General features: G+C 35.7%; 1 protein-coding gene across 1 annotated transcript in view; it reads left to right on the top strand.

The window, feature by feature from the left end:
- The first annotated feature begins 1,134 nt into the window (after window positions 1-1,134).
- LOC113234715 (synaptotagmin-4) overlaps window positions 1,135-16,971 on the top strand; it is a 50,670-nt gene continuing 34,833 nt past the window's right edge. Inside the window, exon 1 of the mRNA XM_026470165.1 lies at window positions 1,135-1,218. Coding sequence (XP_026325950.1) covers window positions 1,167-1,218 — 52 coding nt within the window. The 5' untranslated portion in view covers window positions 1,135-1,166. The remainder of the gene's footprint in view (window positions 1,219-16,971) is intronic.

Below are 16,971 nucleotides of genomic sequence, written 5' to 3'. Positions count from 1 at the left end.
GAAAATGTATTTGCTATTTGGCAAATGCTTTTCGCTATCTGTGTGCTATAAAATATTATTGTATAAACAGGGCCTTATGCCAGTGTGGACCTATGGTATCCAAGTCTGGGGCTGTGCCGCTAAAAGCAACATACAGATAATAAATACAACGCTTCCAAAATAAAATACTGAGGACAGTAGTGGGTGTTCCTTGGTATATGCGAAATGAGGATCTGCATCGCGATGTAGAGCCGGTAGATAAAGTGATAAAAAGTACACCGAAGCTCACAAACATAGACTTTATCATCACGTGAACATAGAGGTTATACAGCTACTTGACAATACAAATATAGTGCGTAGACTACAAAGAACTAAACCACGGAAGAAAAAAAATATATGGTCTGTGAACTAAACCTTTTGAGTAGTAGTTATTTTATAGTGAATAAAATAAATATTAGTGCCAGTGTTGATAAGACTATGAACACAAGAACGAAGTGTCTTCCCATTAACTAATGTTAAAATATATTTGTCGATGTACAATTTCTTGTTACATTTATTTTAGAAAATTATGTTAAATTAAACTTACTTGTTAGTCTTGTAAAAAGGCTAGATTGTAATTAATTATAAGGTTTTGTTTTGCTATATGTACAAATAAAAAAAAAATGTCGATAAAGAGGAAGGGAATAAAAGGTTTACAATTAAGAACTGCCTGAAAAAGGTCGCTGGTTAGCAATAAGGCTGCCTGTTGCACTCTGTGTCTCTTCTGTCTATTCGTCGTAATTAGTTACGAAGTATTAATTTGTCCTTAAAATATCTTTACAAATAACTTTATAATTACTATATTCTTTGGATTTAGTATATAAAGTAATATTTTTCAAGGAAGTAACTTAATATTGGACATTATATTTATTACAAAGACGGAATTTCTGACTGATAACTGTCACATGACGTACATCCGGTTCAAAATGGCGCTCACTCCAAAACGCATGCGGGTGAGAAATAAATTAGTCTACGCATGCGTTGAACAGAATCTAATCGATAGTGCAACAGACAACAGGCTGTTCGTCTGTCGGAAAACCGTGTTTTATTAAGGAGCTGGAAAAATAAAAGAAGTTTTCTAGGTGCAAAAGTGAAGTAAAGGCAGCAAAGTGTCGGTTTCGAGTAGCGTCCTCCCTGGAGCCATCACGATGAAAATGCTGGCCCCACATGATGGACCCGACATCGCTCCGGTTGACTCTTGTGAGTACCCACAACATATCGCTTACCCATGGGTTTCGAATTGAACAATTTATCTGGAAAATTTAAAAACCTAGTTATTATTCGCAAACACCTGAGCAAAAGGTGCTATTTAAGCTGGTTATGCTTTGTTAAAATGTGAAGCAACCTAATTGGACAACTAACGCGCAATACATTATATATTTTTTACTGACAATGTCACGTCCTAATTGATTGATTGGTTTCATGAGAAAAGTACGATACATATAGTTCTTGCTTAATAGATTGGTTTAACATTGCTAACATTAAGACAACGTAATGTGTTAGTGAATTGAGTAAAAAGATTTTTGGTGTTAATTTTCGTGAAACAATAACAATAATAACATTTGAACATGTAAATAATTTTATAAACTATAATTAAAGTTCAAAATATATTGATTATAGTAATTTCATTGCTGAAGTAGACGAAATGAAAATGTTTACTTGAATCTCTAAATTTGTATTTAGAAACTACTATTTCTTTACCCCTTTTGTATTTACAAATGGTTGTTGTACAAGAAAAGTCCTGTACAGAGATGAAAAAGAAAAAAAAGGAAAATTATACAGAAAAAATATTACATATCGTCGGGGAGAGTTCAAATTTGCGTATTGGTAAAAGTCGCGTATCTGCACTAAACCAAATTTTCAATTTCAATGGCTACAGCTTTCATTTTTGCACAGTGAGCATTAATTTGTGTTGTATACGGACTGATAATAATAAATTCTAAATCGTGCTAATTTCTTGCCACGACGGTTAAGCGGATTTCATTTGGCCACTAAATTACCGAAATGGAAACTCATAATCCATTTCTAGTTACCCCTAATTGCACTATCCCCGACAATTTGTGTATTCTACACTACTCTTAGTAATATGCACAATTATTTTAACTGTAATAATCAGCATCAAAAGCGCTCTATCCAGTTCGAATAGTATAGCAATAATCCCATTCGCATATATACATAATATGCGAATGGGATTATTGCGATACTTTCTCTCTCGACTTTCGAGAGCTTTATCACAATTGCAATATAATTGCAATAATAACATTACCTATTTTAGATACCGCACTAGGTTTAATTAGTTGATAAAAACCCATCACCTAGCGACGAAAGTACTTTCAGTTAAGAGTATATACTACCTCCATCGAGTATATAACCAAAAATAGAGACGAAATGTCATTTAATTTGTTTGAAAACTATTCTGCCATATCATTACCGTGACAATTGCGCTCCGATTGGCCAGCCCGAGTTCGAAACAATTGACGGGTGTCGTCAACTGTTTCACTTCAAATCGACCAGTTAACTTGAGCTTTGCTATAATGGACGAAAATTGCAAAATTACATATTTAATTACCGATGAAATGTGATTCCGTTTGTTTTGTAATTAGATGTTTTGCAGTTTTTTCCACACCACCGAATAGATCTGCACGGCATTGTTAGAGATATTATCTTTGTTACAATAAATACAGAATATTTTTCAAATGTACAGAGACGTATACACAGGTCAGTAGTAGACCTGTCTATATTTCAGTGCAAACGAGAGTTGATATTTATAAGAGCTGTATCGCTAATGTGTTACCAGGAATATAAGGCCCTTATTTCCTCTCTATTTCTGGTTACATAGTCGATGACTACGTCAAATGACTTTGGTTGATTCAGCATAACAAAAAATGAAAGTGTAGAATCAATAACTTTGGAAAAAATGTATAGTAAAATTGAGGATATTATAATACTGATTACTATATAGTGTGAAACCACGATTGCTAAAGATTTTCACGATAGAAAAAAAAACACAAAGTTACCTCGAAATTTTACAAGAAAACCGGTGTATTCAGTAGGTAATTTACATATACCAATGATTTTTTTTATATCAACTGAACTAAGCAGAACACGTATAATATACGATATATATTTAAAAAAAAAAGTGAAATAAAGCCAGTATCCCTGCCGCTCGACCCAAGCAAAATGAACCGTCTTAGCACGGGAAAATTTTTCGGGTTTTTGTTTTTCTCGATTTTTGCTTTTTGTTTCGTTTTTTTTACAAAATGTAAGGAGCGTCCTACAAATAAATAAATGTAGCTGTTTAGAAAAATAACAGAAGACGACCAAAAAATAAAGATGGCGTAGTGTTCATTGGAATTATCGATACGAGAGTTACGAAATTTCGCATATAGATACATAATTTGTTTCATGTATTTCGAATTATTTTTAAGACTTTTAGTAAAGCACTTTTGATGTATGACCACATATGGGTTTATTATACGTACGGGTACGATAGTACAGACATGGTTTTAATCATTGTACTATGAAGAAGTGATTGTTTTGGTCTGAAGTTTACATAACGTGCGGAAAACGAAGCCCAAAATGTCTAACAACTGACAAATTGGGAACATCAAAAGTTGAAAGAGATTACATTACTCTCGTGTCTAAAATTTCCACAAATTCTCGATATCACGATTTGAAGTTTAATCGTTTCATCAAATAATGGCGAATTAGATGGTAAGAGATTTAGTTTCGTTAATATCTCGGGTATAGAATCGAATATCGGATTTATGGTAATCGATGAGATAAAGCCGGTTAAAATTAGTTTGAGTAATTTGGTTGGAATACCTTTTCTGTCTGTACCTAGCTACTTTACACATCACATTATCAACCCTTTTGTAGGTCCCACTGCTGGGCACGGGTTTTATTTTAGCCGAGGGATTAGGCCATAGTCTGCCACGCGGTTTTCTTGGTGTCGCCATTTCCGAGGTCCCGTGTTCGATCACCAGCCGGGAAAGGTTTTTTTGGGAAAGGTCCCAGAACGCTGTTGGTGTTTTCTGTGACCTCTCAAAGGCATTTGATTGTGTTGACCATATTACTCTTATTAGGAAGCTGGAACATTACGGTGTAAATGGCAAGGCGTCGGAACTTGTCTCGTTGAACTGTTCTCCGGTAAAAATGGGTCGTTCCGCAGGGCTCAATACTTGGACCTTTCTTATTTCTGATTTATATTAATGATCTGCCATTATTTGTTAAGGATCATTGCGAAATAGTATTGTTTGCTGATGACACATCCTTGATTTTTAAAACAGACAGACATGACATTAACTATGACCATATTTATGATACCCTCTCTAAGATAGTTTATTGGATCAATGCTAACAATTTATTACTTAATGCCAAGAAGAGAAAATGTGTTAAATTTGAATTACCTAACGTAAAATCGACTAGTCCAAACATAGAAATAAACGGAGAAAAGTTAGACCTTGTTAAAAAGCAGTCTTCTTGGGAGTGACCTTAGATAGTAAACTTCAATGGTTTCCACATATATCTTCAGATTAAGCTTCGCTGCATACGCAGTCCGCAGAATACGTGAGCTTACCGATGTTAGTACAGCTAGATTAGTTTACTTTAGTTACTTCCATAGTATAATGGCCTACGGGATTCTCATGTGTGGAAAAGTGGCAGATATTCAAACTATATTTGTATTGCAAATACGAGCAATTCGTTCTGTGTACCGTCTAGGCTCTCGGGTTTCTCTCAGAGAAAAGTTTAAAGATACTGGTATCATGACTGTGGCATCACAGTACATTTACTCAAATAAATAAAAAAATATTTAAAAATATACATAATTTCAATAAGAAAGAAGATATCCATAATATTAACCTTAGAGCTAAGTTCAAACTCATGGTACCACGATTTCGTTTAACCAAGGTAAACGACTCTTTTATGGGGAACTGTATACGTTTTTACAATAAGACTCCGGAGCATATATTAAGTTTATCATTTCCTAAGTTTAAAAACTACATTAAAAATATTTTTATTGAAAAATCATATAACAAACTTGAAGACTACGTGTTAGATAAAGATGTATGGAAAGACGACACGGCTCATGAATTCACACAAATTTGATTCAAAATGTATTCCATAGCATTTAAGTTTATTTTAAAAGAGCAATCCCTAGCGTTTCTTGCTTGTTCTTCTCAGGGAAGTCAGCGTAGTGAACGAGCAGTAGCTTAATGTAATGTATTGTGACGTTTTCAAGTGTAAATCTATTTTACTTATGGAATAAATGATCTTTGACTTTGACTTTGGGTCTGTGTAGAAAACTAACTTTTCTATATTGTCTCTCTGGGTGTTTGTGGTATCATTTGTTTCCGATTTCCATAACACAAGTGCTTTCGCTACTTTGGGATCAGAGCAACGTATGTGATGTTATCTAATACTTATTTATTTATTAGGTTACATCACGATGTTTTCCGTCCTCGAAAAACTCATGATAAATTTGAAGTTAAACTTCGCACATAGATTCCGAGGAATTCAAAGATGCGAGCCCAAATTCGACCCCACTGCCTCTACTTGAAACCATTATTAGGCTACCACGGCTGAATCTACTTTATCCTAATAATAATCAATATTACTGACTAAAATACATAACCACAGCAACAATAATAACAACAGAACCTATATTAACTTTCAGAGATGATGGTACGTTCAAGAATTCGAATTCTTCTTTATACCACTTAGTTTTCCATAAATTATAATAAATTGAAACAGTTTTTAGAAACTTTGTTCTTTTCATTTATTCTAACTTCATTTACTTTAACGTAGAAGCTTTTGCGATCGAAATGTATAACAATATTGTGTATAACAATAGTGCCTCCGTGGCCGAACGGTTACCATGCCGGACTGCCACGCAGAGGTCCCAGGTTCGATTCCCGGGCCGGGAGAAATGTTTGTATGGCTTACATTTGTTTCTCTCGTGAGTTTGGGTGTAATTTGTGGTTGTCTATGTGTGTGTCCATGGCACCCGCGACACAGGGTTTCCCTAGTGCGGGGCTATGGTGAGTGTGTGCGTTATTTATTTAAAAAAAAAATATTAAAACGTCCACGGCGTCCTATGCCCAGTTTTTTCAAAGTTACTGAAACGTAAGAGACAGCATATTGCGGAGCACAATGTAATTGAACAACAAAAAAGAAAGTATATCATGTACAAATGGCAGTAATTCAATTTGTGGCAATGAAATTGGGAACTAAGATCGAGTTAGGCTGTACGTGGAAACTCCGTGGCGTGCAGGGCGCTTACTAATTCTATTACATAACGATGACTACACGGAACGTGGACACAGTTAGATCTGTCTGATCGAGACAAACTAACCACAAAAGGCAGTCTTACTAAAATCCTGAGAGCCTTGTTAATATAAATATAGATAAATACCTAGTTGAATTGCTTAGTTTAAACATTTTTTATAGTACGTTTTTATCTAAACCATGTCGTACTACAATTCAAAATTTAAAAAGAAAATAAAACAAAATAAATGTTGAGCTGAAAGCGCCATTACACTCGATATTCATGTGTTGTTGTTTTGATATTAGTATGCGATAACAATGGGAGTAATAATGGAAGAATAACTTCGTAGTCTATTCATTTTCTATTGTTATACAACAGAATAATAAAGCTTGAATTTCAGTTGATGCACAATAATAGATACGTAGAGGTATATTTAACGTGGCAATATAGCGGCTACAACGTAGGTGGCCTACGCGCCTTTTGAGATATTCTTTGGATAAATGATAAAAAGGTCGTTAAATAAATTAAAATTATATTAATATTGTCAAATACTGTATATTATTACAGTAATATATTTGGATACGTATTGTAGAGATCGCATATTAGAATGAATAATACTAGCGGGTCAGATAGAATTCCAGCAATAGTCCTACGTAACTGTGATGCTGAGTTCTCCTGTTTACACAGGCCTGTATCGCGTTTCAGATGAGACTGTGTAGTTCCCAGGTAGTGAGAGCTTGTAAACGTACAACCTGTGCAAAAAAAAAAGGAAGCAGAGCTGACCCCGTCAACTATAGACCTACCTCAGTTACTTCCATACTCTGCAAGACTATGGAACGTGTACTTAAAAACCGTCTCCTGTGGTACCTTTAAGACAACGACCACCTCAGTGATCGCCAGTACGGATTACGACGAGGGCGATCTACAGGGGATCTTCTTGTGTATGCCTCTCACATATGGAGCGAGGCTATAGACAAGCCAGGCGGAGCACTTGCAGTGTCTTTGGACATTTCTAAAGTCTTTGACAGGATCTATCATGCAATCCTTTTATGCAAGCTTTCATCTTATGGGCTTCCCACTCACCTTTGCAATTGAATCTCGGATTTCTTAAGGCTATGCTTCCGAACATCGGGCGATAGAGTTCCTCAGGGTTCCGTACTGTCTGCAACTCTCTTTCTGCTGCATAACAATGATATGTTACTTTCAGTTATTGTTGCGTATGCTGATAAGCACTTGACCAATGCAAGGATCAGTGGAGAGGAATTCCAGTCTTGTCGAGAGTCCACGATTAGCCGTTTGGATTTGTCACTCATGGCAGTGTCCGATTGGGGCAATGCCAATCTTTTCAAATTTAACGCTACCAAAACGCAGGCGTATCTATTCCCCACAAAACGGAATCCCTTTAAGCTGACTCCGACTTTTCGTGATATATCCATACTGCTAGGCGACTGTCTCCTTGACACAGTCGAATTTGAACTTCGGCAGGTACATTGAATCCATGGTCAAAAATGTAGTAAGGAAGTTTGGCATCCTTTCCAAGGTGAGGCGTTACTTTGCACCGGGATAGCTGCTTCAGCGGTACCAAACACAAGTCCGATCGTGCATGGAGTACTGATGCCACTTTTGGGATGGCACGATGGTGCGATGGAATTACACTATTTAATTCCGCCTTTCCATCACCGGGAGATTAGACGTAGGCTTGGGTTTCACTCCTATGTTGTGGATATTCCAAAGAATCGTACGAAGCGTTAAGCGTCCACATTTATATAGCGAATTCCCTGCGTGCTTGCTCTCTGAACGTTATAACTTGGACGTTTTTGAGGCGAGTATGAACAGGCATTATTTAGGTGTGCATTCTCCGTCGTCGACCTTATCGTCGCTTTCCGTTGAGTGACATGGAGGTCAAATGCGCATATGCATTTTTCATTAAAAAAAATACAACTTTCAATTTAAATTTCGCTTGTCTTACGTATATATAGTTCTTTGTTGAAGTTTTAACAATTACGAATAATGTACCTTTTCGTTGAGGGAAAGAAGATAGAACATTAATTTTCATATAAAATTACTTAAGTACAATATATCCACGAGTTTCGTTTGTTAAAGGTCGGAGTTGAACTTGTTCGTTAAAGAGGGATTATGTGAAGTAAATACTTTACGTTGTTCCATTGTTCGTCATAAATACGTACTTAAGTGGAATTAATATGGATTAAATAAGATTGTAAACTTTTAAATGTAAAAAGCATATTTTAAAAGTCATTGTCCATACCATCAAAGTCCATGTTCAATCCTTAATATTTAATTTATAGTTACAGCGAAAAATGGCCTAAAAATTTGTTTATAATAATCACCGAATGTAGGCGAAATTTTTAACATGAGCCAAGTTCTGAAACGATAAGAGGATTTGTCTTCATTTGTTTTTATTAAACTCTAGTGAAGAGGAGTTGCTGTTTTTTTTCCAAAAAATATTATAGCAAGTATACAATACCAATATACAATACCAAGTGTACAACTTCAAAATATTAGGAATTCTTTGTAACAATTTTGAGTCGCGGTTTTTTCTATCGATTTTTTTTTATAATATCAAGTGACGAGAGGAACAAGTTGTTGAATTATTTCGTTCATAGACACTTTAAACCTCTCTCCTGAAAAGTTGTCTAAACTAAACTTAAATACGTGAATTATCCGTTAATAAGTCTGAGTTTCACGGTAGTCTAGATATTATATATAGTTTAAATAATTATAATATTATTGTAATGGTCACTTTTAAACATGATGAGAGTACCAAAAATTTCGGAAGCTCCATAGACCTCTGTGCCAACATTATGTAGATATAAAAGAAAAGTAATAATTACGTATCAAAAAGTTTGATCCGCGTTCTCTTTCCCGAGGGATACACAAGGACCACGGAAATATTCATTTAGCAGCCCTAGCAGTCCGTCGCATAAAATTTCGTATTCAACGCGTTCTTGTAGTTATCTATATAGGGTCTTCCTTTTCTCGCATCAGGGGGAACAATGATTGAAGCCCCGTAACGGGGGAGACCCGCGCACTGTCTTCGTTTGTTTCTGTATAGTACACTCACGTTCTTTATTATGTACACAGGATTTATGGTTTTTACAATCAAATAATAAAGACATGTTGTAACAATTTGTACCCTTAGTATAATAAAGGTACATGCGATCATACGTCCAAAAGCGCTTTTATCACATTAATGTCGGAAACATAAATACTAACTATATGAAACAGTTTTTTTTATGGTACCAAGTGACGGGACGAACAAGTCATGTGCCTAGTGGTAAGCAACACGCCTGTCCATAACAGCTGAAGTGTTTCTCGGAGCTTTAAATCAGAAAGATCTGATGGGGCCTGCCTCTGCTTCTGTCGCTTGAGGCATTTGGAGAATAAAGTACCTGTAGATATAATATAGGTTTTATTTAGCAGAAATAAAGTTACATCTTGACAATCTTATAGCAACGTCATAGATAAATCTTAGATTACCTCATTCAGCCCACCACATAATCATTTAGGTAGAAGATGCGTAGAAGGGAGATCGTCGTGCTCTCTCAAAGTGACGCAATGGCACCTCTACTTGAGAGCTAGGTGTTTCTTCATCAACCGATTCGTATAGAGAGGAATCACTGTCTACTTCTTTCCTAGGCGGCGCTGTAGGCGCTAGATGGCGATTGCTAACCGCGACTTCTCTCCCATTCTGCAGTCTGACGCGAGAATGTAGTGGATTTTCTTCTAGAACCTCTACCTCCTCAACGATTGGGTCATATTTACTGCGCCTCGTGTTATTCTTTAGCAGTGCTGTTGCCGATGTTGTTAGCCAGGACGGCATTGAGTGACCATTTGCTGAGCGTCGTTATGTATGAATTTACGTTCATGTGGCGTACATCCTGTGGTTGTACAGAGCAAGGATCGTATGGAGTGAAGGGCATGGGGCAAAATTACCTCCCATTGTGGAGTTGGTAATTTGAAATTTTTTAGTGCTAGCTCTATGGTTTTCCATATAATGCCGTTATACCTCTCAGTGAGCCCATTCCCTTGTGGGTTATACGACGTCGTATAATTGGTCGCTGTTCCCATATCATGAAGAAACCGTTTCAATTCATCAGAGAGAAATGCTGCCAAATACCGCAAATAATACTGTCAGTTTCACTTTGACAGTATCCGCACTAAGATCAGAACATGGAATGGCAAAAGGAAATCTTGAGAATTCGTCGACAATAGTCAATATGTAGCGGTTTTTTGTGATACTCGGCAGATGACCTTTAAAATCCATTGATAATATTTCGAACGGTGCAATAGCCTTTATAAGAGTCCCAGCTGTTTTCAAAAATCTGAGCTTTACTTGAGCACATATTCAACACGCTGCAGTCATCCTTTCAATGTGTTCAACTGAAAATGGTACATTCTCAGTTCCTAACTAATTTATCATACGTGTTATCCCCGGGTGACACAGGTTTCTATGGATTGTTGACAAATCTTGAAGAATGATTTCTTTCCGCATTTGAAAGGGTTCTAGAGAAATATGCCACAGGTCTGCCTTCCTGTGACAGCGTAGCAGCTAAAGCATTGTCGGAGGCATCCGTTTCAACAGTAAGTGGAACATTGTTTTTGATTGTATGTAAAACTGAATTACCGATATCTTTCTTAAACAAATTAAATGTTTGTATAGCCTCGGCGTCTAATGGAAATCTATCCTGTCTTACTAATATGTGGATTTTAGAAGAAAAGCCTTTTAACCAACGAGAATAGTGTGGGAATAGACCGAGAGCAGGTTTCAGAGCTACTGAATCTGACGGGATTGAAAATTCTAGGAGAGGGCGAAGACGATCTGGTTCCGGTTTTATTACCCCATTATTAATATTGTATCCCAAAAGGTTTATTTCTGTTTTTGAGTATTCACTCTTGTCTTTGTTAATGGTCAAGTTATAGATAGAAGTGATTTCGTTGAACGTTCTGAGTTTCTCGTCGTGATCCTTTTGATCGGTTCCGCAGATGGTAATGTCGTCAAGATAAGCATATACTCCCTTCAGTTTCTACTTCTTGATGATAGTGTTAATAGCGCGTTGAAATGATGCAACCCCATTCGTTACTCCAAAGGGGATTCGTTTGAAATGCTAAAGGTTACGGTATGCTTCAAAAACCGTATATGTATAGTTTTTCGTCCTCCAATATAGGAATGTGGTGATAAGCGCTCTTGAGATCTAGCTTACTAAAAACTTTATATTTGCCAACATTTGCCGTAACGTTATCAATAAATGGAAAAGGATACGCGAGGATACGCGTCGAGTTGAGTAAATCTATTTATAGTCTGAGAGTAGTCGATAACCATTCGTTTCTTATGGTGTTCACTCGACGTTATTAGCACTTGTGCTCTCCATGGAGATATACTGGCTTCGATTATACATTCTGTAAGAAGTTTTTGAACTTTACTCTCTATGAATTTTGTGTCCGGTTCATTATGTCTACGTGAATTTACTGCTATTGGTTGTCATTTCGGTGTAAGATTTGCGAACAGACTTACCGGTTCAATATTTGCCTGAGATAGTACGCATAGTTCCAAGGATGGTTTAACGCCTCTGAATTTCATCACTAGCCTTTTATGTTGCTGTGGCAAGTCATGACCTAAGATAACGTCAGTACAAAAGATTTGCCTCTATCGTCTGACTTTGAATACTTATAATAACGGAACATGATCCTTCGACTTCTGATACCAAGTTCGATTTGGCCGTGATTATTCTTTGATTACAAAAGTTCCACTTGAGTCCATGTTTGATAGCTAGGTTGCGATTAATGAAGCTACCTGTACTTCCAGTATCTACAAGTGCATTTGCAGAAATGCTGCCATTAATTTTTACAGGAATGGTAGCTTTGCTTAAGGTCATCGCCGATAGGATGCATGAACAAAGAATTTTCTTCTATAGCTGAGGCAGTAGTACTGGGGGCAGTACTGTGACATACTTTTGCAAAATGCCCTCTCTTTCCGCACTTAAGACAAGTAGATTCGTAGGCGGGACATTTGCGCCTTAGATGCCGTTTATTTTCGCAAAAATAGCATGTTAGGCCCGGCCGGGGCCCTGATGCTGGCGTCGAGACATTCGTTGAATTAATGACTGGTATGTTCTCATGTCGTAGCTGTCATTTTGTATTTGTATTCTAAGGCACGCGCTTGTTTATAGGCGTCATCGAGTGTCAAAGTACTATTTTCTAAGAGTCTTTGACGTATATTTGACAATGATAGTCCGGCAATAAATGCATCCCTAATAAATTCATTGCAATTTTCATCTGCAGTCACTGCTTTAAAATCACATTCTTTCGATAAATATAATGCGATTACCGATGTGATTAGTCCACATCCCTATTCGAGTCACGATGACAAGTGTCAAATTTGACTTATTCAAATATATTATTTTTACTCTTTGATGTGTGTACATAGTTCAAGAGATACGTGATGAATGAGAAGTCGTAACTTACTTGCGTCATCGAGTTTTATATCACTGCTGATAGCATGAGAAAAATTTTCGAAAGTTGTCTTCCAATAGTGCGATCTATTGGTTTGATCCTATGTATTAATATATATAGGATCATACTAAATATTTTTCCACGCTTTTGTTGACATGTTTTTCTACTAAATAAATTGTGGAGAATAAAGTATCTGTAGATATGATATAGGTTTTATTTAGTAGAAACAAAGTTACATCTTGACAATCGTATTATAAATAGCAACGTCATAGATAAATCCTTGATTACCACAAGACAATTTGGTAAGTCCCATGTGCCTGTAATTTCACCAGCACGAGAGTTTCGTGGAAGGTACCGGCCTTGCTAATGGCGTCCGCCATAATTTTTATAAAATTACCGCATATAGTCGTTTTTACTTGACATTGGCGAAATCATCAATTATTTCAATGGGGCCATAAAATTTACAAGAAGAAGAAGATGAAGCTTACAAAACCAAAACACTGGACAAATTCTTTCACCAGGAGCTCTACTACTACTATAAATATGTGAATTTATTGTAGCAGTAGTTATATAATTCTCCTATTTAAGCATAAAAATGTTGTCGACTTATTTCGTTTATAGACACTTTAAACTTCTCTCCTGAAAAGTTGTCATTTTGCTGAAGTGACTTTACTACAAGAAGGATCCGATTTCTCTGTTAAATAAACATTGCCGACATTTATAATTCAATGTAAATTTTCTATGAAATTTAATTTAAATTTGAGTACGTAAACGTATACGTATAAATGGACGTGACATCATATTTTTTATATGTGTATAGTTATAATTATATATATGTATAAGTATGTGTATGTATAGGTATAAGTATATAGTGTATTAATATTGTGATAATAATAAAATATTACAGTGTGGCTTGTTACCATGTTAGCATCGTAATAGCAATTACAGGTTTATATTTTAGGATTACAATAAATATAAGTAACATTTTTTAATATAATAAATATAACTATAGCGTCGCTCTACACTGGCAAACTTCAAAAATGGAGGAGATAGACTGTATTTTTTTTATGTGTGTATGTTACTCGACAACTCCTATTTGTGAATCGATTTTGATGATTCTTTTTTGTTGGAAAGAGGGTACTGCCTTGGTATTAGTCCCATTTAAATTTGAAGAAAATATTCCACTTTAAAGGGCGGCTAGGCAAACTAGGGGATGAATGCGGTTTCGCGCACTTTCCAGTAATCAATTTAAAACAATGACAAATAGATATAATTCCATGAACTTTTGAGGTCGGTTTTTTTAGTACTCTGTACTGAGTATATTTACTTCTAGCAACACAATACACATGCTCATATCTAGTTATAATCATATTATAGAATCATAATATAATAATAAAAATATAACAAGCAGCGTCCAAGGTAGGAATACAGGTATAATTTGTACGCGTCTTGGGAAATTCTCACCCACTACACTTCATCCCCCTCGTAAAGAATGGTAAATACGACCCCAACTTTAATATAGCTCTCTATAAAAATGTGTTTGGATTCTTAACTAGAAAACAGAAAAAAGTAATATTACATAGCCCGAAGTCAGTCAGTCATTTTCAAATCATTTCAGTTGTGTGTCGAAACAATGCTAATGGCAGGATTTTGCATCTTTGATGTTCTGTTAAAAGTTAAAAATAGTAGCTTGTTAGCGGCCATAATCATCAAGGCACTATTCAACAGCCATTGCAAGTTTTAAGTATTCTACTCTTTGATGGCACGTTGATGGTTCAGTTTATTAATATTATATATATTTAATTTAAAGACTAAATTGCTCATTAAACCAGTTCAAAATTAAGATATGCATAGTAATTTCCATGGCACTTTTAGTAAAGCAACATAGATCCTTTGTGAGTGAAAGAATTAATAACATTAAATTCACGCTCTATTGATACAACTAGATTTTAGCAGATATATATTACATATATTACACCTGAAATCTATTTACACGTCACTTTGTGAACCAATACTTAAATGTTGCCTAGAAGTTCGGGGCGTAGCGAGAAAAACTCATATGTTACCACCTGAAAGAACACAAAGGGCGATTCTGAATAAGCTAAGTTATAATAAGGTAATGCTTAATAAGCCATATAAGATACCCCACATACCAACTCTACAGTGAAGCTCAGTTATTGAGTGTTAGACGATTGTACATACTTAGTGCAATTGTTCGCACGCACAAAACGGTACTGAATGCAGCAAATTACCAAACTTTAATAAAACGTAGGAATTTTACTATACCAGTGAAGGCATAGAAAACCGTCTTTGCTGATCGTTTTCCCCCACAGATATATACTAGATAGACGCCGCAAGTATAGCAATTTGTATGAAAACCAAGCGTGCCACATTTTTTGTACCCACTATAACGTCACAAGAGCTATTTAGTGATGAAACCTCCTTCCGTTCGCTCTAAATCGATTGATTGAACGGAATACGTTTACGCGTATTCCGTTCAATTAATCGATACTAAATATAATAATTTATGTTCAAGTATTTGTTGATTACAAATAGTCGTAATAATAATATAGTAGAAAAATACTAGAATAAGATAGTTAAGTCCTTTATTTTACTTGCTTTAAAAAATGTTGATTACTTAAAAAAAATAAGACTAATTTTTAATCGACTTCAATTATTGAAATTTATGTCCTTCCAATAAAATGAGCTTATTATACAACATCTTTTTGTAATAGAAAATCTTATCGATTAACTTAAATAGTGAATACGCACGTCAATACCTATATAAACTTGCGACTGCCTTAATTAATTTTACTAGATGATTTTTTGTTGCTAATTGATCAAATTGATGAATGCAAATGATAATGTTACTGCTGACAAAGTATGGCAAAATCTTATTAGTCAGAGGAGGTTTACTTAATGACGGCCTCGTGTGAAATTTTTGTGATTTGTTTATTATTTCTCGGATTTCTATCTCTGCTACTCTGCATATTTGGATAGCATAAACTAGACCACCTTCTTCCTCGAAAGCAACGAACTCATACCTATGACCAACTTCAGGTTTTTGTAAAGACAGCGCACTGTTAATTCTTTGCATTATTTGTTTTTTTGTAATACTCGTACTACATATCCGGCGATGTATGTAATTATTTGCTCACTATATTTGGACATTCGAGGCAACGTGCTGCAAAAATTATCGAAATTACAGATACCACTGACAATAGAAACTACAAAACTGAAAAAAAACGAAACTTACAAAACTTTATAACAAAAGAGTTATAGAATATTTTTATAATATTGCTATAATAATTTTCACCCATTGTTTTCAAAATCGATCAGAACCGAGAACATTGTTGCATAACGTATACATCACTAAGAGTCGTATTCCAGAACTCTACTCAATACTCAAGTCAGGGTTTGAGTATGGTTTAAAGCACTCGAAATCATACTCAAGTCCCTGCCATTAGGGTCGTATTTCCAGTGCTTGTGTTTCCATTACAATCCTGACTTGAGCATTGAGTAGAGTTCTAGAATACGACTCTTAATGTTAAACTTGGCCAAAGAAATGTCCAAGCGGCCGTACTACAAAACTGAATGCGTTGTACAAAAGTGCGTGCGTTCGATATTCATGGCGTATCACAAATATATCGCACCAAGTAAAAGCCGCAATGTATTACAAAACATGAAGCATACACTCGGTTGCATATTTGTTATCTCGCAATTCATACAAAGCCAAAATAATTGTTTTTAAAATAAATTATGCGTCTTCTGATTACAAAATCACTTGCCCGTGGAAGACCCTGTTTACTCATTTACCCGTTTACCCACCGTTATGGTGCTTTTGCAGTTTATAATGGCACAATATGCATTTTTCGCGTTTTCGACTGGTGTTTATCTATGACAACGGTTGAGCGCGTTCTGAAGTGTAGCAGCGGCAAGTAAGTGAATTTCACTTACTTTGGGCACGCGTAGTACGTACACTTGCGGCGTCTATCCAGATATATGTCTGTTTCCCCCCTTTATGGTCCCTTTTATGTATAATAAAATTCTAAGAGTTCACGAATTTAGACACCGATCGGTACATGAAGTCAAAACAAAATTAAAGCAGTTGCTAATGAACATGACATACGAGGACAGAGTCGTTATTTGTTCCTATAACATAAAAGACGCCCTACAAATAATATTGTATTGTTACACACACACACACACACACA

The sequence above is a fragment of the Hyposmocoma kahamanoa genome, unplaced genomic scaffold (genome assembly GCF_003589595.1).
Source record: "Hyposmocoma kahamanoa isolate Upper Pololo Valley unplaced genomic scaffold, ASM358959v1 86, whole genome shotgun sequence".
Classification (NCBI taxonomy): domain Eukaryota; kingdom Metazoa; phylum Arthropoda; class Insecta; order Lepidoptera; family Cosmopterigidae; genus Hyposmocoma; species Hyposmocoma kahamanoa.
Note: the sequence above shows the minus strand (reverse complement) of the source record. Positions and strands in the feature narration are given on the sequence as shown.